The following is a 24,663-nucleotide window of genomic DNA, read 5'->3' on the forward strand; positions in this document are numbered from 1 at the left end:
TCAGTTTTAAGTATATGAAAATAAAACGAGCATTAAATGCGTATCATTTATAGATTCCACTATATTTAACCGCCATTGAAGCAAACATTGTACGTCTGTCCTATCCCATCAATACTATGTGATCAAGTTACCTGTACCCATTTAACAGCAATTTGTGGAACTCTTCACTGTCTTACTGTTACCCATAAACTGATGTTGTTCTACCAACTGAAGAAAAGTGGTTCTTTTATTGCTATTGATCGTATATTCTCCCCCAATTTAGCCGCCAATAAAGAAGAAAAAAAAGGATGTTACTACCGTGGTAGATATCACTATTAACGAAGAATGACCGGCCGGGTTATTTTAATTTTTCGGTTTTGTGAAAAGAAAAAAAATTATTCAAACTGAAAAATTTTGTGAGGCCAAAATCATACAGAGAGAAAAATAAAACGCGAATTTCGAACAATTTCAAAGAATAATAATAGTAATACGTGTGCACTTAATATTTGGTCGTAGCTTCTATCATCTTCTTCGTCTCGTTTGGTAGGTAAAGTAAAGAACTTGACAGCAAACGGTAGGAAGTTAGAACACAGTGGAATTTCTTAGAGATTAACATTATACTACTGCGTACTAACATTTTCGATATAGTAGTAATTGATACAGCATTTTTTATTTTAATTTATATTAGAATTGTTAAAAGCTTATAATCGATTTTATAAGATTCTTTCTTTCTTTTTATCCTATTTGATTTTACTATTCCTTCATTCAAAATCCATATAGGTATAGTCGTCGTAGTCGTCCATTTATAAATATCGTGGTTTTATTCACTTGAATTGCAAGTTAATACATCAATCAATCAATTCATATATTATTTTATTTTGTTTCTTTAAGGTAACCGTTATAGATTTAAACATAAAGAGTTTACTGTGGACAAAATGGCTTTAAATTATGATTATGATGAAACAAATGAAACATGGCCATTCTTTCTATTAACTGTCCTGTTAATGATTGTTGTGCCGTTAACTATTTCACAATTCTATAAAATATTTTTACAAAAGGATACTGATGAATCACAAAAGGAAGAAGAAAAGAAAAATGTATTATCTGCATTAAATGATAAATATACATCTGATGATATTAAAGAATTTCGTGATCATTTTGAAACAAAGAAGAATTCCAATATCTTCTCTTGGAAAAATTTAATAATAATTATTGGTTGGATTTCAATTGCTATCTTAGTACAAAGAATTAGCTCAAATGATGCTATCATCGATGCTGCTAAAGGTATCTTTGATCCATATGAAATTCTTGGTATCTCTGGGAGTTCATCTGAAAGAGAAATTAAATCTGCTTATAGAAAATTATCCGTTAAATTCCATCCTGATAAAGTTCCAAAGGATTTATCTGAAGCTGAAAAGAATATGATGGAGGAAACTTTTGTTCAAATTACAAAAGCTTATGAAGCTTTGACTGATGAAGCCGTTAGAGAGAATTTTTTGAAATACGGTCATCCAGATGGTCCACAATCTACTTCTCATGGTATCGCTTTACCAAGTTTCTTAATTGATAGTACTTCTTCATTAGTTTTAGTTATTTTCTACATCTCTGCTTTTGTTCTACTGTTACCTTATTTTGTTTCTAAATGGTGGAATAAGACTAAGCTATACACAAGAAATAACTTACACATCAAGACTGCCGGTTCTTTTGTTTCTAGATTAGTTAATTATAAACCATCTCAAATTGCCACTGTTGATTTAATTATCAATTGGTTATCATATGCGGAAGAATTTAAATTGTTCTACCCAGAACTAACACCACAGGATTTTGAAACTTTATTACAAGATCATATCCATAACAGAGATAGTAAGATAAATGGTAAAGACGCAAACATGATGAAATATAGAATCGTCGCCAAATGTCATACTTTATTACACGGTTTCCTTGAAGTTTGTTGTGGTTTTAGAAATCTTGAAATGGCAATTGTCTGTACAGATACTTTTAAATGTATTGTTCAAGGTATTCCAATGTCCAAAGATTCTCAAATTTTACAATTACCAAATGTTGACGAAGAAACTTTGAAGAATGGTTCTATTGATGAAATTCATACCTTAGGTAAACTATTTACATTTGAAGATGAAAAGATTGGTAAGATTCTTGGTATTAAAGATGAAGCTAAATTGAAGGAAACCTTGACTGTTGCTTCCAATATACCTCAATTCAAGTTACTAAAAGCAGAATTTGTAGTTCCTGGTGAAGAATACGTTACCCCATCCTCGACTCCATATATCTCTATTAAAGTTTTGATGCGTTCTGCTAAACAAAGAGCTATCCCAACTGATAAAATTCCAGCTGAGATGTTGAAAGAATCTGATGATTTCGAAGATTTAAAAAACCCGTTTGCCTCCATGGAAAAAGAACCTATAATGCCAACCTCTTTTGCACCAAAATTCCCAACTAAGAGAAGAAATACCTGGTGTTGTCTAATTGCTTTGCAAAAAGATATTAAGATCTTACAAACACCTTACAAATTGGAAAGATTATCATTATCGAATTTATCAAAAGATCTAGATAAGAGAGTTGTTAAGGAACTTGGCCCAGATTTCAATCCAGAAGATTGGGAAATTGGCTTTATCAAATTACCTTTAGGCCAACAAGCTCCTGCTGAACTAGGTAGTATCTATATGAGAGTGGTTATCAAGTCTACTGACTACTTCGGTGCTGATATGGATTTAACTATGATGATGGAAGTACGTGAACCACCAAAGATTGATGAACTTAAGGATGACATATATAATGATGAAGACTCCGACGAAAATTCTAGCGATGACGAGGACCTCGAAGATGACAGTGAAGATGACAGCGATTACACGGATATCGATACTGATACCGAAGTTGAAGATTTAGAAGAAGAAGAGGAAGAAGAAACTAAATAGTTTGCACATGTATACAATAAATATTTTAAAATAAAACAAAAAATACACAAATAAACATTTCATAAAAGATTAAGCTCAAAGTGAATAACGAATTTGTGTTTAAAGATCCTTCTCCAAGAGGAAAGCGTCAGGCGAGTATTTAGAATCCAACTCTGTAGCGCTATAATAACCTTCTACAGTATTTTGTATTCTATAACCTTTCATTAAGTACCATTTTATGACTTTCGTGTTGTTCTTAGGTGTATGTAATATTATTTTTGGAGTGAAGCAGTTCTGACTTTCTTGTTCGATCAGTTCTATAAGATAAGTTCCTATCCCTTTATCTCTGTAGCGATTGTCAACTACAATTGTCTCTATATAGGTAGCAAGCGGAACAATATTCGATGTCGAGTTCTTCACACCAGACAATGAAGTAACAGAATATGCCTTTGCACCTGCTATAACGTTTCCCTTTACCTTAACTATCTTTGAGAAATGAATGAGATGTTTTCGAGCACCACAGTCATTGAATAATGCTTCTGGATAGTTGGAATGCAGAACTTCATTAGTCAGCTTCTGAAAATCCTGCCAATTGTGGTCATCGACATCCGATACATTAATATTATCACTGTTGAACATGTATTCCAATCTAATCCAACAAAACATGAATGCATGTTACCTTTAATTTGTTCCCATAATTTCTATGCATATCAATTTAAAAATCTTTATTTTTGGTTATTTTAGAGAATTAGTTAACTTTACGACCCGTACAATTATTGTTAAATAACCTTAGAACTACGATCGGAAATATTTTTGAGCACCAACTACATAATATAAACAATATTACAAACCAAATAAAGGCATCGATAAAAATGAATATATCCATACAAGTAAGGTTTATTGGTAAATGTTGTGAAAGAGTTTCCAGAAATGATGGTAGAAGGATCCATGTCAACGGCGCTGCATATCACGCTCGATTAAGGGGATACGCTACCCACAAGCAGAATTTCGATCACAAATCTATTTTATCTACATCTGAACTGACTGTTGTGAAACAATTGAAAAAAAAAATATATGTTATGGCAAATTCAAAAGGTCCTATTAAAAATGATACCCAATTTAATGATGCATTGAAACAATTGTCTGTTAACAGATTCCCCTCCACCTTGAGTCCCAAACAAATATCAAATGAATTATACGTATTAATACTTCAAAATAGAGTCAGTGATAATGAAATTTATAGAGCAATCCAGAATAGTCGAAAGGATGGTGATATTGTTAATGTGAAAGTTCCAAAGACTCAATATAGTAAAAAAAAAATACAGAACACTAAAACACATAAGAACCCAATTCCTCGAGATCTGAAACCACAAAAGACCTCTGAGTTTGATAATCTGCTTCAGGAAATCTTAGAAATAGATCACAATCATTCTAATGAGTTACACCAAATTTTATCCAATATTATAGAGGAGTCTAACGAACTACAGGAATTTAAATCCCAATCATTAGGCATTGAACATGATAATAATCAAATAAATATAAAAATACTAGAAACTTACTTACACAATATAAGAAACAAACAGGATCAAAAAAAATCAGTGTTAGAAGCACAAAAGAAGGTTTATGACTGGAATCATTCATTCGATTCTCTCCATACTTATAATTCAAAGAATATATCAGTGGAAATGGAACCCCAAAGACTTTTTAATAGAGAGTTCTGGATGAGTTACGTAAATAAATATTTTTCAAATTCTAAAGTACAACCTATAAAAGAAAGTGAATATTTGTTTATGAATCTCAAGACAAACTCAGAATCTGTAGAGACTTATAACGAGACCACCCATTCGTTAATACATTTACAACAAAGTGATTTATTGAATATTATTAATCGTTCGTCAATAACTCCAGAAGAGGTTTTGAAAAGACTCAAGGAATTACAAAATAAAAATTGGAAATTAATGGGAAACATAACTGACTCTCCTGAAGTGTTGATGTTCGAAAAACCTAATAGTAATAAGAAGTTTCCCAGATATAAGTATACCATTTTCTTATTTTTAACTGGAGTAACGTTCATCCCACTAATATCTTATTATCGTAACTTTTCACACCAAGACAGAAAATTGAGCAGCACCCGCACGTAAGAATGTAACTACATTTCTTGTATATAGGTATATAAGCAGTATTCCACAAATAATATCACCACTTATCTAGATATTTCAAGGCCATGTTACTTTTAGTGGCATCACTACTTTGAAGATTTTTTTTGTTCTTCATTCTAGAATAATATATAGGGCAGTCGTATGAATCACATCTCGAAGCAATATCATTACCAATCAAACCAGCATCATGTGTATACATATAACTGCATGTACGACACACAAGACTTAAATCTTCGTACCGTGTCTCACAGACAGCCTTATTCATTAATAAACTAACAGCAGTTTTCCTTTCATCCATCATGCATTCTTGACATAATGAAGAAGATCGTTCAAATATATGATTTTTTTTACAATTGCAACATAATATCGATTCACCTAAAACCTTAACTCGTTTATCCTTACTATCGTTCAAACCTTTCCTAGTACGTTTTAAGTTTGTAACCCAATCTGAAACATTTATTCCTGTAATGTTCAATAATCTAGATAATGGTGGGATCAATGTTTTAATAATATAATAATCGGAGTCAAGCTCTAACGATTCATCTGCCATAAATTCCTCAGGGGAAATACTTCTATTACGTAATGTTTCTCCAAGTTTACTTCGCACAACTAGGTATGGCACTCTTTCTTTGTATTGCGGTTCAGATCGTTTATCCTTTTCCATTTTTCGTTTAGCTACTACAGCACCTGCAGGCGCTGTGCTTTCACTTTTATATCTCCCTAGTTTTACTTCCTTGGCAAAACAAAAATCTTGTATGGAAACATTTCCCTGATATATTTTTGAGAATTGTCCCTGGACATAATGCTTCACTTTTGACAAATCCTTAGTTTCAAATAGAATCCTTAATGTTTGTTCAACAATTTGCTGTTGCGCTGGATGACCATCTCTTCGCACAGTTTCTATACCCTTTGAGTCTAATATAGGTACCTTTTGGTCCAGATTTTCGAATGAATAACCGACATATCGTTTTTTACTTACCAAAATCGAGGGAAAATAAACCTTTTCCAATTTCAAAAATATAGGATCCGGGTTAGCTTTGGTTATAGCTATGCTAATTTCTTGGCCGATATCAAATGCGTCCTTTTTAGATCTCCCTGGGAGATATATGAATAGACTATCTGTATCTCCATATACTACCTTAGCTGTCCATCTATCGTTAGATTCAATCATTGAAATAGCTCTTTCAAGTGTCTCTCTACCTGTCTGGACAACACTGTCCGCTAAGTCAGAGCAAGGCATTCTTCCTGAAAATGATGCAGACGTATAGCCATATGTGACATTAGCTAACAATTTTAATGCCAATTGTTTGTTCGACAATAACTTCTTAAGTGCTTCATTACGTGGTCCTAACTCTGAAATTGTTTTTTTGACCATAACTCTTATATCTAGGATCTCTTTCAACATTACTGAAAGGGTAGACTTCCTAATAGAAGGTTTAACGTAGACCATTCCATTGGGTGCAATAGTAATATTTTCTCCCAGTAACGTAAGTAAGCCTTTTTGCAATGGGAAATTATCAACTCCAACTATGTTGTTCTTTTCTTTTAATTCTCTCACTCTTCCTAACATTGTTGAATAACAATAATTATATGCCATCATAATAGATGGGTATAGAGATTGAAAGTCCAGAATAACCATTGGACTTTTGTAAAAGGCGGATTCTGGCTCCATGACTAATGGGACACATTCCAATGCTTTCTGATCCTGTACATCTTTCTTTGACGGTGATAACAGAACATAACCTTCAGTTTTACATAGACGAATAAGAAATGATTCCACCTTATATTGAGACCCACGGAAGTATACTGAATGAAAATCGATCCCAATTAATTTTGCCTGTTCAATCGTTTTATCAATAAAATCTTGTTTTTTTAACAGTTCTATATTTATCCGAACTCTAGTCATCCAGTAATGAAATAAAGACTTCAGATATGTTATACTACTCATATTATTCCACATATCGGTAAGGTCAGAATATGAAAAATGAGGGATTCTTTCATGCAATAGTGTGAAAGCTAAATTCTCGATTGTGTACTGAGTTAAAGCAACATTTGCACGAATGATTCTCCATACATTTAAAACATACCTCCCAGTGACTGTAGTTCCAGACGAGTGTGTGTATAGACGTGAATTTGTTTCAAATTTATTATTTTTCCATTTGAATGTAACCCTAGATAATTCATCCGTTAAATTGAATTTGTGAATTCTACTACTTCGTAGTATAAGGTAACCCCAAGATGAAAGATTTACTTCGAAACCAGATAAAATGTCCGGATCGAAAAGGATAATTAAATCAGTTAAAGCATCTAACATATCAAATTCAGATTCGTAAATCATGATTGGGATTTGTCCTGCTGCATCTGTGAATCGTTGAGAATACTTTGGGTTGTCAATATTTGGATTTACTATCATAATACCTTCGGTTTCAATGTTAAAGTCAAATGGATATGTTTTATCGTCTAATTTCCAAAATATAGCAGATACTGCATCTAATATTGGGTCAGGCTTAAAATCTTCCCTTGTATTAACATGTATTTCCAGACTAAAATGTGTCAGCGTTTGTTGAATCATTTTTTTGGTCATTGGTTTGGAATTTGGAGAGCAACTTTTAAATTTATACACGAATTTATTAGACCGGCTAACATTTGCAATCTGAGGTTTCTCAATGTTCAAAATATGTGTTTTATTTGTCTCAGATTTAACTGAGCAAAATGTTGGTGGTTTTTTATTATACCTCCAAGTTTCAAAGTAATTTTTACTGGATATATCATCAAGGATTACAGGATTGTCTTCAAATGTCAAGGGAACACGATCTATTAAATGAGTAGAATTTATATCAAATCGTTTTCCAGCATATACATATGGTTTTGTATCTAAATCCCTAGGATTTCCAAAATAGAGGTTCTTATAATCGATAATAGGAAACCCAGTCGCTTTCAAATCATCAACAATCTCTAAACCTTGAAAATGGGGCATCTTGTATCTATATGCATTCTTCCCAAATCTAATTCCATTTTTACCCTTTTTCAATTCAGATCTTGGGAACATTTTTTGAGATATGTTTTGACTTAGAACTTTCCTTCTTTTAGCCATATTTTGGGTAAGAACAAAATCCATTGACTGAGATATTTTATCCCTCCATGAAGAATTTGATTGTTCAATAGCCAAAGTTTCTTGTGATTGGTCATTTCTCATATTCTTTTCATTTATTACCATCTGAACATCATCGGATTTCGACTTGTTATTTACCCCATTATCATTTATTTCCTCTGATTCTTCATCACCACTCTCAATATTATTAACAATACTGTAATCTTCAAAAGATGTATCTTGTAGTTGTTCAGATATAACAATACCCTCCTGAGAAACCAAATATTTCGGAATAATTGGCCACAACTCTTTAATGGCCTTATATATGTCAGAAATGCTTTCAAATCTAGGATCATTTTTAATAAAATTTGAAAATTTAGGAGTATATGAATGTAATTTCATGTTATTCTTTGCTTTATTAAAAAAATTTGTGTAATCTTCTGCAGACTGCCATGTTTGTTTAATGATCTTAGTTCTTTCAATAGTACTAGGTTTCTCATAGGTGTCCAAGGAGAATAGACTTCTCTGAGAATTTAGATCATCTACCATACGCTTCGTTGAAGATACATGATATTTAATTATTGAGGCCAGCGTATCTTCACCAGACTGAGGAAAATTGCTAGGTGTATCTCTATGCTCTAATTTATCGATATTAGTAATAAATTGTGGAAGTATGTCTATTTCTAATAGCCCATTTCCAACTCGTGGAAATTCATTTTTATTTAATATGCAGTGCTCAGTTTTACAAAACGTACTTAGGAAAGTTTTTAATTCAAATGTCATCATTAAGTTATTAGTATCTAAAATAGTATTCAAAACAGGTTCTCTGAAATAGCATCGTTCAGCATTGATCCACTCACAGCCAAACAGATTAAAATCTGCAGAAAATTGTAAGAGATATGGAATATGTGACTCAAATGTTCGAACTTTCTTAGAAAGCAAACTTCCATCCCTCAGTAAATCTGATATCTTGTTAACTTGAGATGGGTTCAGCAAGGTTATCTTATAAAATGCCGACCATCCTACATGAAATCCATAAAATGGAACACCTTTAACGATCGAGACGTTTGCAATATGATTGAGGTTCCCAGTAATTGTGTTTGCATTACTTGACCGATTATCTTTGGAATAATGTTGGATTACCCCATTTTCTAACTTAATATGTAGTTGAGCACATTTTTGATTCATAACTGATGAAGTATCTGAATTTAACCCATCATACTCCAGAAATATATATGGGAAGATTCCATGGATGTGACATAATACTTGGTGACCGGATGGCAGACACCCATAGATTCTTATAACAGGAACTTTATTAAACCTGTTGATGGGGAGACTCTCGCCGAAAGATCTATCAATTATGGTAGGCTTTGTCATGTAAAAATCGTAATGATTCATAGCTAGATGAATCTCATCCTCAGATAAGCTGGATAAAATGCTGCTGGACAGTGGGAAACTTTCGGATGTCATTTTCTAAGTAAATGTCATATTTTTAAGTAGCGACGTTCTGTTGCTATGTTTGATTATATGAAGTTTAATATATTGAACTCTATTACACATTAAGTAGTGTATGTAACTCAGAATGTATTTCATCGTTATATATATTTGTGAAAAAGTATTGTTAAGAATCTAATCTCGCTTAGAAATCTAATAATAATTGCCCCCAAAAATAAACGACTGAGCAATGACAGGAGCCATTCAAAATATGCCAGCGTATATATTCGGTACTAACATCACATACTTACTGTTACTTAGCAATATATTATCAGTAAATCGACACATATCTGCTACGTAATTTTCAGAATCCTTATTATGAATAACGATAACACAATTGTCTATGTCAAAGTCGCCGGACCTAGACCTGCGAATTTTGTCGATCCAATTCCATTCGAGTGGAACGATGAAAAAGAGAGTCAACTATGGAAGTTTATCTCAAAACTGAATAGTCAACAAGATCATATAAATTGGGAACAATTATCTGAGACATTTGTTGCTCCTGTCTATTTCTTAAAAAATAGGGCTTATAAGATGTTTTCAATGCGGCTGGAACAACTGCAACAAAAAATAGAGAATAAGAAGAAAATATTAGAAGGAAATCCAAAGTCAGAATCTGTATTACTCACACATCATGTATTAGATTCTACATTTGAGTCATCCTTTTTAACACCAACTATTACAAACGTTACAACGAAACTTGACAATGTAAATTTCCAAGATCCACAACATACAGAAGATGATGTAACTGATCAATTAGTAGAAAGATTACAAACAAACAAAAATTTAAATTATAAAACACCAGAAACAGCAAAAATAATAGAAAATAAAACAAAACTTAATACTGATAATGAATCAGATAGCGATATATCCTCCAGTCTTAGTGTGAGTAAATCTGCTTTGGAGGAAGCCTTAATGGCTAGATTGAATTTCTAACCTACATTTCCGACATTGACAATCAAAGAACCAATTTTCTTTCAGAAATTGGCGTCTTTTAGCTGTCGTTAAATCAAGTATACCAGAGTATTCTATGCATAATTCATCACCACAATGTACGTCTTCATTCAACGTAAAGTACATTGTATTCCTGTTTCTACTCTTTGTGATGTTCGGCATACACGAATGGTTAAAGTATGAGGCCCTTGGGAAGACCCAATGCCCCAACGATTCACGACTATCTACAGTTTCGCCCTCTTGCCATATGCCAAAAACATTACCGTATTCTGACCCCATAATATGTCGGAAAGTTTCAATACAGAAATCGACCCTTAATGTCTTCGGAAGTAATATATATAATGTTTTAAAAACTAATTGTTGAAAATGCAATAAAATAGGAAATTGTTTCATTTTATTTAGTTCGTTTGACTGTAAATTCCAAAAACTTTTACCGGTCTCGGTATCTTTATTGTATGTACGTAAATGAAATAGAGTATTGCTCACAAACCTGGCCCAATTATACTCATCTTCTGATATTATTGGAAGATATTGTTCACGTTTGGTGTATTTCATTGTATCTATCAACGGCAACCATTCTATTCTAATATTTTCCCATACTGAATCTATTATTGGTTGCGATATTTCAACAGAGTTGAGTTCTGCTTCACGATCATCATCAGGATTGTGCTTCTTTAACTTATTCATATAATTATCTAACAATATTTCATAGATTTCTATTAGATCAATTATTTGCGGTATTGTCAAATAGCTATGCATACAATCTGAGGAACAGAACCACAATCCTGCACCACGAAACTTTTTCAGATGTGATTTCAACCATTTGTTATCTTCAGAAAGAAAACCTTCGATATCTGTTCTCTCTATTTTAAATTTCATTGACTTACCATTATTATATTTAAAACAGTAATGACAAACTTCTTTTCTAAACTCATATTGGATGGAGGAACCAGTTGTATCGTTTACTTCCAAAATGACTGTGTTCTTCTGTATGTCGTCTGTTGCAAAACAGGATCTACCACCCCATGGGGTATCTTTAATATCATAGAATGGGGTAACAGTACAGCAAGGAGTATCGATAGTCATGATTAAATTAATATCGTGGTATCATATTGAAATATAGCTAAAACCAAAAGTAATAGTTCGCAAGCCTGGTTTCTTTTCAATTAAATCCTCTAATTTTCTCGAGAATATTTAAATTTTCCACTCCCAAGTATTACAGGAAAGGTAAGTGTCATTTTTAATGATTACGTAGCACATCTCATTTTTAAAATTTTAATAATATTTCACTCCGTGATTCCTTACAAGTTTAGAAAGTTCCACGTTTAATTGCCGCAAAATTTGCTTACCTCATAATTCATTTCCCATAAGCAAAAATTTAGTCACCCATAGTAGCAAGTTGCGTTTTTCAAAGTCAGCGCTGCGACAATTAATAAGTTTACTACAATTGATCAGTGTGATTCATACAGTCGCTGATCTCCGATACAGGGACAATAGACGGCCTACCATGTGCACATTGGAATGGTTGTTGACATTTGCTCAAATTTCTGACTAATAGTTTGCACTCCATTTTCGTTAGCTCGTCGCCAAACATGATCGCTGAACGACATGCTTTGCTATTGAATATCTCTAAATAAAAAGTAGGAATGTAATTATACAGTTTCCACCAATTCTGGGTATTTTCAGAATCAAACGTATCTTGGGTTTGATTGGGCCTATCTATTAATGGTAATATAGGAAGTTTTTTACTTGTGGAAAGGTTGTCCATATGTTGAAGTAGAACACCCTTCAAGAATTGGGGATCTCTCCCACATTTATTTAGCAATTCATCAGATAAAGAATCGACAAAAACAGTATGTTTTAGTTCTTGAGATGATTCATTGGAAAAATTTCTTTCAATTCTTGTGTGTACTCCCCACCTACGTAACTCCAGATCAAAATGTTCAAATAAATTAGATTCAACAGCACTTACCTCAAATTTTAAAGAAGCAATCGGTTGTACATATAACATATCTGAAAGAACATCTGCCAAAAGTTGCGAAAGGAATTGTTCTAATTTTATTCTTTCATCACATGCATGTTGATCCAAAATATATAATTCTGCTTTTATGTTATCTAAATCGGTTACAACCTTCATCAGTATAAATTTCGTATCCACTTGGTTAATCACACAACATTTCGATAAATCATCTTTCGTTATGGAAAATTCTCGATTAGAATACAAACTATGACTACAGTATGATTCTGTTAGGCTATGATCATCAGGAACCTCTAGTACTACGTTAGATATTTTTTTAAGTACGGAGGATTTTGAGTGTTTGCTTCTAAGACGTTTTAAAGATGGTTTTCTTATCTTCGTAGTTTTGGTTAATGTGGTAGATTTCGTAAGGCTGAAAGTTTCGCCTCTTCCATTTATTTCATGTTGTTGGTATCGACCTGCTCTTATATTAGAATCCAATAGAATATTTGCATTATGTTTATTAGTCCAAGAATCATAACTTGAAAAAGTTTGTTCAAACGACGTTACTACATCTGTATTATCATTTGGAGTCATATAACCTTGTGTAATCAGAAACGATTTAAAGGTTCTAATTATTAAAGGGTCGATTATATGTTGTAGTGTAGCTTCCACAACACATTTAGAAGGGTCTTGAATAAGATCATTAATATTCTTGGGACCCTTGATATTAATGAAAAATATTGGATAAAATTTGTATGGTCTCCCCACATAAGTCACCATGTTCTCTTGGGGTTCAAACTTATATTCCTTAAACATTGAATTTATTAATTTAAACAGTGCAGGATTATTATAAGTTCTTCTATTAATGTTTATAAATTGCAAATGTTTAACTTTAACCGGAGATTTTGATATCACACCTTCAATAAAATATTCTTTATATTTTAACGAAAGTCCTTTCAATGTATTAAACGGAACCACGCAACCGTATACCGAACGTAAGACTTTCACATATTTGTCAAAGGAACTCATATTATCGCACTTATTTAGACCCTGATATTTAAGTAGATTATCCAAGTCTTTCGATAATGTTACATATGAAACAGAAATCGAAATGGCGGGGACCTGGATCAGCAATCTTAAAACATACTCCCGTATTGCATTGAATACTCTATATTGGGGTTCCGCTTTTGCCATATTTGACCTTACCGGCAAGTTATACATTAGATTTCGAGCAATGAGAATTGTACCAGAGTTTTTTTTATCAAAAGGCTGAATAGGTAAACCTATAATGTCATCTACTGTGTTCTGTTCGGAATATAGTTTCGTTATATAGGCATTCGATTTAATTCTCGATCCACTGTAATCTTTCGCCTTAGATATGATACACATATCTGAGATACTATTGATCGAATGAAGAGCCATTCCTTGGAAGCCATAAGTCTTGACATCAGCCAAATCCTTTACTAATTTAATCTTAGATGTATAATGTTGTTTACAGATCAGATTCATGTCGGCAGGTGCAATCCCAGTTCCATCATCTTCGACCTGGAACGATAATGTATCGAGATCGAGTAAAACACTGATATTTGTCGCTTTTGCATCTATAGAATTTTGTATGACCTCGTTGATTGCTGACGCTATTGAGATAACATGAACTTGAGATTGTAATTTACTTAGTACATCGGCGTCTAAAAGTTGGATAGAATCAGGCATAAATATAATTATGAATGCATAATATACTATGCTGCACTATATGATGTCTATGTTAAAGCAGAGGAGGGACAATTTAACGATTTCCGTAAACTATTTGATATAATTAACCGCTCTTTCTATAAGTATGATCTTAACTGTTTGAATAGTGTGGATGATCATTGTTCCATTGTTGTGTCTCAGCCTGTCAACGCTGCATCGAATATTTTACTTTATTAACAGCAACCGAACACCCAGCGGTGAGGGAAGAAAACCATAAAATCGCTATAGATGGATGAGATCTCTCATTAAGGTAATTAACATCAAATTTTATAGAAATAGTAGTTGAAAGTGGGGGACAATACAGAATTTTCCTATGTCGCTGTTAAGAATATGGAAATATTGAAGTATGCATGTATATATGTATGTATATAAGGTAATTAAGTAATCTAAATATTCCATTAGTAAGCAAATGCTGTGTCAACTCCAAAATATATCTAGAGTTCCTAGTAAAAAATAATCAGTTGATACTGCCATAGAGTGATGAATCATTGTTGCTCACACGACGATATCTTCTGAACTTCGTTAGGAAGTTATCACTGGCGGGGGAACTTGACTGATGGTCGTAATCGTCATCACTAAATAAGGTCTCTTGTTCAAAATTATCAATATTAGTGTAATCCACACTATGTAATTTTATAATGTTATCAATACAGCAATATTGGAAACAATTTAATAATACGGGTGACACAAACATCACTAAAAACACTTGGAAGTTTGGCCATTTGTCTGCCCAGCCAAGTATTATGTTAGCGAACCAATATGCTGCGTCTTCGAAGAAATTCAGGAATAAAAATACGAAGAATTTCATTACGATTAGACCAGTGATGAACACCAATAATTGTCTTAAAAATGCACTAAACAATATTTTTTTATGAATGTTTCTATCATCTGTCGAATAATAATTACCACTCTCAACATTTTGTATTTTGAGATAACTTAAAATTCTTTGTAACAATTTAAGAGCTAACCACAGAATGGGTATCCCAAAAGTAGTATCTAATAATAAATTTAAGAAATACCAATCACATTGATCGTCATCACCGTTGCTATCATCGCTAGAAGAGTCTAATAAATTATATATACTTTTCTCCTTTAATAAAATACTAACGATAATCTGTCTTTTCTTCTTTATAATACTCAATCCCAAATTAATAAAATGAATACTCAACGAACCACCAATCTGTTTCCCTGTGTCATAGCACCAAACGATCAGTTTCCTTCTTGGATGTTCGTACTCTCTTTTGATGAGTAATACTATTACTACAAGGATCCCCATCAGTAACTGAATGACTAAGGAGACGGGCCCTAAAAGTTGGCATGTCCCAGTTTTCGGTATACGTTTTGTCATAATGAGTCTTGAGAACAACGATGTTTGTGTTCTATTACACGCTTAACCATCCTCAGTTATTGTTAACTTTAACATATATACAATATTTAAAGAAACAGTTCATTTTTAAATAGATGAAACAGAATATATCATGAGCTGTTACGTTGCGCTGCATGTAGTATCTCCACCTCTCACACTAATTCATTCATTCATTCACTGTCCCTTGTCTGCGCACCTGCAGATTTCCGGCTTTTTGGGTTTAATGAAAAAGATAAGAAGAAGAAGAAGAAGAAGAAGAAGAAGAAGAAGTAATTCAATGTTTTAAGGATACTGATGAACTCAACAAATCTTTAAATTCCATAGGTTACATGTGAATAAGTGAAATGATTAGATAAATAAATATGTATGAAAGAAAATAAATAAATAAGATACCAGATTAAATATCTGGTAACCGGAGGTATTGCAAATAATGTTTTTGTTTTTGCAAATATATATATATATATATAAAAGTCATGAATATGAAGTTGTGTATCTAGTTATGGGGATACTTCTTGGTGTGGATTAATGTAAACACTGGTTTCTTTCTTCCTCTTCTCTTTTGTAATAAGCCAGACACTTGTTCAAGCAATGCGGCAGGATCTGCTTGTAAAGTAGTTGAACGGGATTCTTCTTCTTTTGCTAATGTATCAATTGTAACCTGTGATGTTTTTTTAATATTAACAGGTGCTGGCGGAACAAAAGGTTTCAACTCCTTCATCACAGAAGTTGGTATATTGTCCCATTCGTTGAATGTTTCTAGTCCTGCTGCAGAATTATACCACATAGAATTAGGTTCTTCAAGATTCATTGAAAACTCATATAAGGTACTAGTATTAGTATTATTAGAGGCATCCAAATGTTTCGGATTGAAAAACATCGGCCTATAACCCGAATATAATGCAGATAAATTTATAGATTCACGATCTAAATGTCTTGTGCTGGGGACTCTTGGTAATGAGTACAATTTGTATTTCTTGCTTAGTCCCGCTAAGACCTTAGGATTATTTGAACCAGCAGATAGATCGGTAAAAGGTGTGTGTTGATGATATTTCGAAGTCGTAGTCACGGTTGGTGATAGACGTTTATTTCTTCTCTTTGATTGTTTTGCTTGTTTTTTGAGTATCAAATTATGATTATTTAAAAATGTAAACGAAGATTGAAATCTCATTGGTATTTTGGTTATGATTTGATTCGGTGAGATCACAGAGGCAGATTTCATGAAACCACCACGTGTGCTCAGTGAAGTCAACATCTTGCAAAAGGGTAAATATATTCTTGTATTTCTTTTATCTAAATCTTAATAATCGTACCGGTCTTGTTTCTCTTATATTAAAGTCAAAATAGGATTGGAAATAACGCCAATATAATATAATGGATAAACAATATGTGTAAATATTAATATTATTTTTTCCTACTAACTAATATGAACCAATTTCACACCTTGTAATATGAATAACTGTATGCCTATATCGGTAAGTGTAAACGTAAAATACGATGGATATATATCACCACTGTCGCTGATATAAGTCGTTTAAACTATGCTTGTTATAATAACTATGGTAGCAAGTCTCAAAGTGCTTGACAAATTGGGACTACACTCTTTTTGCTTCTTAACAAAAAATTCAACACTTACTTAATGTATTTATGAACCTTACATATATATCTTTTAACGCTTTTTTCGAATTGCTTCTTGGCTCTTCCCTCCTTTCCCGGGGGAGGCAAAAAACGAAGTTAAGTTACGAGTGACAGCCTCTCGAGCAATTTAACGAGTGAAAACAAATTTGTATTACAATTTTTGCTGGTCGTGATATGTGATTTCGTATGCTGTGATGCCTCTATTCATTAATTCATTATATATAATATATCTGTGTATATACTATAATTACATATCCAGATCATCTCGATTTACATTATATTGTGTTAATTAAATGTCCGTGCCACTCACCTGATTATTAATCTAGATGGTTATACCGATTGGCAAAGTTAGAGACCGTCTGATTGCAACGATCGGGATGGATAACAAACTTGCGTTCTGACTAGCAGAATATATTGCAAAAGGCGTTTCGATTTGTACTTGTAGACCATTCTTGTGCTCTGTTTGTAATGAGGTTATGATATCCATCTCTTCTTCCTTTTCGTGTTCTCCATCCATAGCGTTGAAAGAGAATTGGGAGTTTGAATCATCTTCCGAGCTTTCAGTTGATCTTCTATCATTATTAGATTCTTGATCAAATATTTCAGAAGATTCGGAATCGTATTCACTAACAAAATTCTCTAGCAAATGCATATATTCGTTATTCACCTCATTCAAGTTATTGGAATCCTGATATTGACCCATTTGTAATCTCATCATAATTCTTCTACTAATGATATTCTTATAGTAATGACTAAATAGATCACTTAATTGTGTCGCAGTCATCTTTGATATATCCAAAGTTTCATTTTGATTGACTTCTTCATAATCAAAGTCATCATCGTCATCATCATCATCCTCACTTTCATCATCATTTTCACTCTCAGAATAAATTGAAGATTTTTCATGGTTAGCTTCGAAAAACGAAGAATTATCAGTATCAATACTAGTTGTGGAATTACGCTTGTACATGGAATTGGTATCAATGATGTATTCATCTTCTTCCTTAATTGGATATTGACCCATGGATAATGGAATGACTTTATTCTTCACCACAATTGAAGGTTCTCTGATGACAGAATTCAAAGACGACATACCATTAGATCTAGTCAAGTGTGATGAAGGTGTCTCCCCAAAATTAGATCCATTTGGTGTATTTCTTGAGTCAGGTTGATAACCTGTAGATAACCTGTTTGCATTTGGTGTGGCCGTTAAGATAGAGGCTGCTCTTCTTATCGAAGAATTTGTTCTTCTCAATGTTGTAGTACGGTTGGTCATTTTATTGTCGTTTTTATCGGTAATAGTCTCTGACATAGACCCAGGTGGTGTTAATTTTGTAATTGGCTTAGGTGACAATGACAATGAATGAGATTTAGACTGTGAAATGGTTCTACGTAAATTTGTCACGTATCCATCTGTACGCTTTAAGTGTGAGGTGGTCAACCCATTATTAATAGAATTCGAATAAGCTATATTATGTTTACCCTTCATGTTCTTCTTCATAGTTTTTTTGTCCTGATTACTAATGCTATGGACTCTAGTTTTGGAACCAGGGATCTTGTGATTGATTGAAGAAGAGCGGGTAGTAACTGAATGAGAACCATTAAATGAAAATAATTTCCTCCTGATGACAATTCTAATCTTTTTCAATGTTCTTTTCATCTTTATACCAATGGATGCGAAATATGCAAGTAGACCACCTTTGCAGCGGATGGCGTTAGATCTCTTCAATTGAGAAGTCCGACTTCTCTTTGAACTCAATGACGACGTTCTCGATACATTCGATAATCTTGTTATACCTCTTGTAGGTTTTACATTTTTAATCGAAGGAATTCTATTTACAGTCATTGGATGTTTTTTCACAGTGGGTTGTTTGGTTAATGCAGATGATGAATCCATCGACGAGTCGGATCCACTGCTAGAACTCACCGTTGATACTATACGTGGTTGTCCTTGTGATATATTCGATGTGGCAGATATAATTTCATATGATATATTATCAGCTGTCGGTATCGATGCATTAACGGTGTGTGCAGAGACAGATTTATTTTCTGGAATTGAAGCCATTTGAGAATGGGTAACTGATTTACTCTTGGATGTGATGGAACTTCTCAAAGAATTACTGGATGGTTTGTCAATCAATGATGGAGACGATATTGCCGAGTTTGTCTTGTCTGGTGCTAAGGTAGTTGGATAGTTTCCTAATCTACCTGGCGATCCCAAATTCAAATTAGATATTGGACCATCTTTGTTCTCTGCAAAGAATCTTGGAGATGTTGTATTATCTGATATATTAGCAAATGAATAATAACCGTTTGATGAGTTGGTATATGCGTTAGAATTTGTATTTGAAGCAGATGTATAGTCTGATAAGATTTGAGAGACATTATCACTATCCTCCTGGTGGGACAATTCAGATGCAGATGGCTCCCTACCTTTTTTTAGCGTTACATTTAATAAATGGTGATTATTTAGTTCCACTTCTTCAATCGAATCTCTAGGTAGACTCTCAGTGGAAGGAAATTTGAAATCAACTTGAGTGCCATTGAACGATTTAGTCTTCGTTCTTGTGGGTGTCCTGATAATCATTGTATGTGTATGTAGTTGTGTGTTATGTGAGTTGAATTATTATATAGTACTTAACAATTCTTGATTCTTCTTAGCCTCCCCTAATATTATTACAGTAGATCATTCTCGAAAACCATTCATGTACCTTTCACCCAATATATATATATATATATATATATAATAGACGAATGTTGCATGATCATGTTTTCACATTGACAATGACTTGAAATGGAAATACTTTGAAATAAGGATGGCTGATCTACGTGATCCACAACCTCTGCTTAGACGTCTTATCCTATTTCAGAATATTCTGTGTCTTCTCTTCGTTAATTGAGGGCAGCGTGAAAGTGATTTTTCAAACCAGCCATCGGGAAAATTGCTAATTATTGTGATGGCTGGGTATTTTCTACACAGAGCAGGACGGACACGAGCACAGCTCATCGCAAAATTAAAAATAATTGAAAAATTTAGTTAAAGCAAGAAACTAGGAACTTGAACCCATTGAAGGATAGCATCGGTTATAAGCACGATTAGTTAGTAAGTTTGCTCGTACTTCGGTGTTGTATCTTGTTATCTGGTAGAAGTAGAGAAGACTGTGAAATCTTAGTGCAATAATTATCGTCAGTAAGAAGGTATGGGTAAGAAATTCTATCATGCGAGTCATTTCAAACATACATTGAAGAAAAGATCTTATAACAGGTACAAACGGCTGGAACCGCTGATAAAGGACGATTCTCTCAGGATCCAGTCACATTTGAAACCTGCAGACCCTACATTGTTTAAATACTGGAGGTTTAGGAGGAATTTGTTCTCGAAGATCGACAGTAATGGTATCTACATGACTCACGAGCTTTGGTTTAGTGTCACCCCTGAATCTATTGCCTCTTTCTTCGCTAATTTTGTTAGAGCATGTATTCCTGATGCCCAGGTGATATTGGATGTATTCTGCGGTGGTGGCGGTAATACTATTCAATTTGCAAAGCAATTTCCAAAAGTTTTTGGGGTGGATTTTTCATTGGAACATCTTTATTGTACAGCTCAGAATGCTAAAGTATATGAAGTAGACGATAGAATTTGGTTGAAGTATGGCCGTTGGGAAAAAATATGTGCTCAGGAATACTTTCAGGATATTAATGTGGATTGTATATTTGCATCACCACCTTGGGGTGGTCCAAACTATTTGAAAAAAGATGTGTATGATTTAGAAACAAATTTACAACCTATGGGTATTACAAAATTATTGAAGAGTATGCTTAAAATCTCAAAGAATATAATTTTATTCTTACCCAGAAATTCAGATTTAAATCAATTGTCTAGTGTCACAAGGAAATTACTCGGAGATAAAGCTAAATGCAAAGTACTATATGTTAAAGAAAATGGGCATTTGAAAGGAGTTGTAGCAATATGGGGTGATGCTTTGGTCAATTATGAAAATGGATCTACTAATAATACAGAAAATAATAAATCTACAGATGATCAAGATGAAACAGATCAGAAGGATATAATACCTGCATCCTTCTACGATATGGACGCATAAAATTAAATCGCTAGCATTAATGAATTAAGCATACACATATATATATATATACATCAATATATTATTTTCATGGATTATAAAAAACTAACTTTACATGATATAACAAATAACAACACGTAAGAATATCTATAAGGGTATACTTTCGGACTTTTTGCTTTTTTAAACTTTTACATATTTATATATTTGATGGAATTATTTTTTTTTTAATTATAATATTATCCTTTCCCAATTCCTGGAGTTTTTTCAATAAACCTAAATGTTTAGCATTATCCTCAAGATCTTCTGGTAATAAAGAAGGTGAAAACAGTTGACCATTAATGAATAGCAAAGGTAGTTTTGAGTCTTCGATTTTATTCATAGATTTCATATATGAGAACAAATTTTTTCCTTGTAATGTTTTATCCATATCGACAACTAGCATTTGAGGGTATATTTCAAATGTTTCATGTAATTTCTCTTGAATATATGTCGATTCGTCTTGTAAAGAATGTACTAAAAGAACAACAGGGGAATTATGAAGAATTTCTTTAAAATTGCACTCAACTTGGTTTTCATCACACGTTACTCTCTTTGCTACATTAACATTCTGAACCATATTCTTTTTAGACTGGGGTTTATTATTAGGTAATGTACGTATTTTATCTCTTATATCTCTTATTTCCTTCTCAACTTTTAAATTCTTAACAATATTGTCGTTGTCATTACTGGCAACGTATATATCGGGAGAGACTACACCATGCCTCCTAAAAGAACTAAACAAATTAATATCTTCCTCTGTAAATTTCACTTCAGTATTGTTGTAAATATTATCCATTAAAAACCACCCAAATATTGTGATTAGTAAGATGGCCAAGAATATGTTTCTGTTAGTCTTCGTGTTTTGCAAACCGTTCGATTTCCCACGATACATGGTTTTGATTTATGTGTGTGTTCTGTTAAGGTTCAACATCTAAGATTAAATTATATTTCTTTCAAAAATTCTGTCCCTTCTTTATATATGTGCGAATTTTGTTGTTACAGGTGGAGATTTGTGTCATTAAGGGAAGAAAAGGGTTCGAAGATGATTCTCTTGCGGAGACTAAAAATTAAGAGCTGTCAAAATATAAAGAGATGTAAGAAAGAGAAAGAAAGAAGAATAAAGAGGGAATGTCAATAGTTAATTTGGTTGCATGACAGTATTCTAAGTATCCATAAGGGGTAATTTGTTTGTATTGCATTTATATTGTAAACGGACACAGTAACATTCTTTCTCTTATTCAAAAGGTAACATTTAAACTTGATAAGGACAGTAGAAAATGTAATATAACAATGGGCATTACTCGTCCGAGGTAAATATTTTTGTAAGAGTTTCATATTTCAATTAAAGTAGTTTATGTAAATAAATGTGTGTATTTTTTTGTTTTATAATATAAAATCACTTAAATAGCTAATATAAAAGGGTAGAAGTAGATCAAATACCTACAGTCGTTCCTTAAAGTGAGAGAGGAAGAAAGAATAATGATAAAAAAAAGAGAAGTAGAAGAATAGCTTGTGTACTTCAAGTAATAATCGTTAATGTGAATTAAAAGTAAAGAAATCCAATATCTAGATGTTTGTTTTAAACTACACGGCATTGGCTAGACCAACAGCATTGTTTTCAACATCGTAGATGGAGTAGTATCTGCGTAAGAAAGCATCACCGATGATGGCTAATGGACCAACTGGTTCTGGGAAATCCATTGGAGTGATAGCAGAGATACAAGAACCGGAGACCTCTAGTGTGTAATCAAATGGAGAAATAGTAAAGACTTTACCATTAAACTTGAAACTTAAGTTTGGTAAGCTACCTCTTGTTGCACAATCAACGGTGTATTGACCAGTCCAACCCTTCTTAGCACCAATTTGAGCATTAATAACTTCAGCAAGATCAGATGGCAGAGTGATCAAAGAAGTACCGGTATCGATAGCAGCACCATGGTTTTCTAATTTGGCGAATTCTTCACCTAGACCAATGGCGTCGAACTTAACTTCCCAGTAAGCCTTACGACGAACAGGTAACCAAGTAATGTCACCAGTGAATTTACTCTTGTCAATACCACCAAAAGTGGCTTCACCACCATCGGCATTTTCGTCAGAGCTGTCACCTAAATAGAAGGCAAATCTAGCCTCATCAACAATATCTTGATTGATAGCATTATAAAATGGTGGAACCATCTTGTTGACCGAGATAGAGTCATAAGCAAGACCTAAGATACCGTCAAATTTACCAAAGGCAAATGCCAAGCCTGGTTCATTTGTAGCTTCAGCGAAATCTTGTTTTGGAATGGTTAGGTCACCGATGGTAATCAAATCTTGAGAAACATAACCTTCCAATGAACCAGAACCGTATTGAATAGCAAAATCAGTTCCATTCTTCTTATAAGTAGAAGATACGGAATGATCATACTTGGAATGTAAGAAACAGGCAATAGAGTTACATTCAGAACTTGGAACCCATAAGTTGGAAGAACCAGTATCCAAGACAACTTTAAAGCTTTGTGGAGGGGTACCAATGGTAATATCGGCATAATATTGAGCATTCATATAGTTAGCCAAAGGAACATTATGACCGGAACCTTCAGAAAAGAATGGATGTTCTCTAGAGAATGCAACTTCTGGGTAAGCTCTTTCAAATGTAGTTAGATACTTGTGACCTAGTTGAGCAATATGTTGTTGGAAGTTAATTTCGCTGGCACCTTCCGATAAGTCACGTTTGTGAAGCTTTGCAGTATGAACTTTAGCTTCGGCAACGTTGAAACTATTGACTAGCATTAAAGCTAGTGGTAAAAGGTTTTGTAATTGCATTTGTAGAAAATCGATAAATTAGGGGGGTTTGATAGTGATAAGCTAAAAATATGTAAAAATTAAAAGGAAAACGAAACTTTTAAAATAGATAACAGGTTAAGACGAAACGAATGTTATGACCTAGGAATCTTCAATAATATAATTCTTATCCTAACGTAGTTGCGATAGTAGTCTGTTGAAAATGGTCGCAAAAAAAAGGAGGGAAAATAGAAGTTTTAATATTATAAAAAAAGAGATATGGATCGTTCAAGTACCCGTTTAAATCAATAAAGCTATTTATAACAGTGATATATATATTTTCAAAATAATTCTTAATGCAAAATAACTTTTAAACTAAAAAATGACCGCTACCTGCTAAAGATGCTTCTTTCGGTTTCCCCTTTTTATATTAATTAGATACCATTTAACCTCTTTTACCTATCGCCTCATTAATTC

General features: G+C 33.2%; 13 protein-coding genes across 13 annotated transcripts; 4 read left to right on the plus strand and 9 right to left on the minus strand.

The window, feature by feature from the left end:
• Positions 1–914: 914 nt before the first annotated feature.
• SEC63 (protein-transporting protein SEC63) lies at positions 915–2,912 on the plus strand (the record flags this gene model as incomplete). Its single annotated transcript, XM_041548808.1, has 1 exon — positions 915–2,912. One exon carries the CDS (start codon positions 915–917, stop codon positions 2,910–2,912), a length of 1,998 nt encoding a protein of 665 aa, XP_041404742.1.
• A 99-nt stretch (positions 2,913–3,011) lies between these two features.
• On the minus strand, positions 3,012–3,557 carry KABA2_02S02486 (GNAT family N-acetyltransferase; the record flags this gene model as incomplete). The annotated part of the gene is made up of 1 exon (XM_041548809.1): positions 3,012–3,557. One exon carries the CDS (start codon positions 3,555–3,557, stop codon positions 3,012–3,014), a length of 546 nt encoding a protein of 181 aa, XP_041404743.1.
• A 206-nt stretch (positions 3,558–3,763) lies between these two features.
• MRX4 (Mrx4p) lies at positions 3,764–5,032 on the plus strand (the record flags this gene model as incomplete). The annotated part of the gene is made up of 1 exon (XM_041548810.1): positions 3,764–5,032. One exon carries the CDS (start codon positions 3,764–3,766, stop codon positions 5,030–5,032), a length of 1,269 nt encoding a protein of 422 aa, XP_041404744.1.
• Positions 5,033–5,087: 55 nt separating this feature from the next.
• REV3 (DNA-directed DNA polymerase) lies at positions 5,088–9,611 on the minus strand (the record flags this gene model as incomplete). Its single annotated transcript, XM_041548811.1, has 1 exon — positions 5,088–9,611. The coding sequence occupies one exon, from the start codon at positions 9,609–9,611 to the stop codon at positions 5,088–5,090; it is 4,524 nt and encodes a 1,507-aa protein (XP_041404745.1).
• A 342-nt stretch (positions 9,612–9,953) lies between these two features.
• Positions 9,954–10,571, plus strand: ATG29 (Atg29p; the record flags this gene model as incomplete). The annotated part of the gene is made up of 1 exon (XM_041548812.1): positions 9,954–10,571. The coding sequence occupies one exon, from the start codon at positions 9,954–9,956 to the stop codon at positions 10,569–10,571; it is 618 nt and encodes a 205-aa protein (XP_041404746.1).
• SET6 (Set6p) lies at positions 10,548–11,675 on the minus strand (the record flags this gene model as incomplete). The annotated part of the gene is made up of 1 exon (XM_041548813.1): positions 10,548–11,675. The coding sequence occupies one exon, from the start codon at positions 11,673–11,675 to the stop codon at positions 10,548–10,550; it is 1,128 nt and encodes a 375-aa protein (XP_041404747.1).
• A 355-nt stretch (positions 11,676–12,030) lies between these two features.
• MLH3 (mismatch repair protein MLH3) lies at positions 12,031–14,262 on the minus strand (the record flags this gene model as incomplete). Its single annotated transcript, XM_041548814.1, has 1 exon — positions 12,031–14,262. One exon carries the CDS (start codon positions 14,260–14,262, stop codon positions 12,031–12,033), a length of 2,232 nt encoding a protein of 743 aa, XP_041404748.1.
• Positions 14,263–14,758: 496 nt separating this feature from the next.
• Positions 14,759–15,649, minus strand: KABA2_02S02618 (uncharacterized protein; the record flags this gene model as incomplete). Its single annotated transcript, XM_041548815.1, has 1 exon — positions 14,759–15,649. The coding sequence occupies one exon, from the start codon at positions 15,647–15,649 to the stop codon at positions 14,759–14,761; it is 891 nt and encodes a 296-aa protein (XP_041404749.1).
• Positions 15,650–16,160: 511 nt separating this feature from the next.
• On the minus strand, positions 16,161–16,919 carry PET20 (Pet20p; the record flags this gene model as incomplete). The annotated part of the gene is made up of 1 exon (XM_041548816.1): positions 16,161–16,919. The coding sequence occupies one exon, from the start codon at positions 16,917–16,919 to the stop codon at positions 16,161–16,163; it is 759 nt and encodes a 252-aa protein (XP_041404750.1).
• A 705-nt stretch (positions 16,920–17,624) lies between these two features.
• Positions 17,625–19,889, minus strand: AIM44 (Aim44p; the record flags this gene model as incomplete). The annotated part of the gene is made up of 1 exon (XM_041548817.1): positions 17,625–19,889. The coding sequence occupies one exon, from the start codon at positions 19,887–19,889 to the stop codon at positions 17,625–17,627; it is 2,265 nt and encodes a 754-aa protein (XP_041404751.1).
• Positions 19,890–20,502: 613 nt separating this feature from the next.
• TGS1 (RNA methyltransferase) lies at positions 20,503–21,405 on the plus strand (the record flags this gene model as incomplete). The annotated part of the gene is made up of 1 exon (XM_041548818.1): positions 20,503–21,405. The coding sequence occupies one exon, from the start codon at positions 20,503–20,505 to the stop codon at positions 21,403–21,405; it is 903 nt and encodes a 300-aa protein (XP_041404752.1).
• Positions 21,406–21,580: 175 nt separating this feature from the next.
• On the minus strand, positions 21,581–22,315 carry PRM4 (pheromone-regulated protein PRM4; the record flags this gene model as incomplete). The annotated part of the gene is made up of 1 exon (XM_041548819.1): positions 21,581–22,315. One exon carries the CDS (start codon positions 22,313–22,315, stop codon positions 21,581–21,583), a length of 735 nt encoding a protein of 244 aa, XP_041404753.1.
• Positions 22,316–23,007: 692 nt separating this feature from the next.
• On the minus strand, positions 23,008–24,228 carry PEP4 (proteinase A; the record flags this gene model as incomplete). The annotated part of the gene is made up of 1 exon (XM_041548820.1): positions 23,008–24,228. One exon carries the CDS (start codon positions 24,226–24,228, stop codon positions 23,008–23,010), a length of 1,221 nt encoding a protein of 406 aa, XP_041404754.1.
• Positions 24,229–24,663: the final 435 nt, after the last annotated feature.

This window comes from Maudiozyma barnettii, assembly GCF_903064755.1.
Source record: "Maudiozyma barnettii strain CLIB 1767 genome assembly, contig: KABA2_02, whole genome shotgun sequence".
Taxonomy (NCBI): Eukaryota; Fungi; Ascomycota; class Saccharomycetes; order Saccharomycetales; family Saccharomycetaceae; genus Maudiozyma; species Maudiozyma barnettii.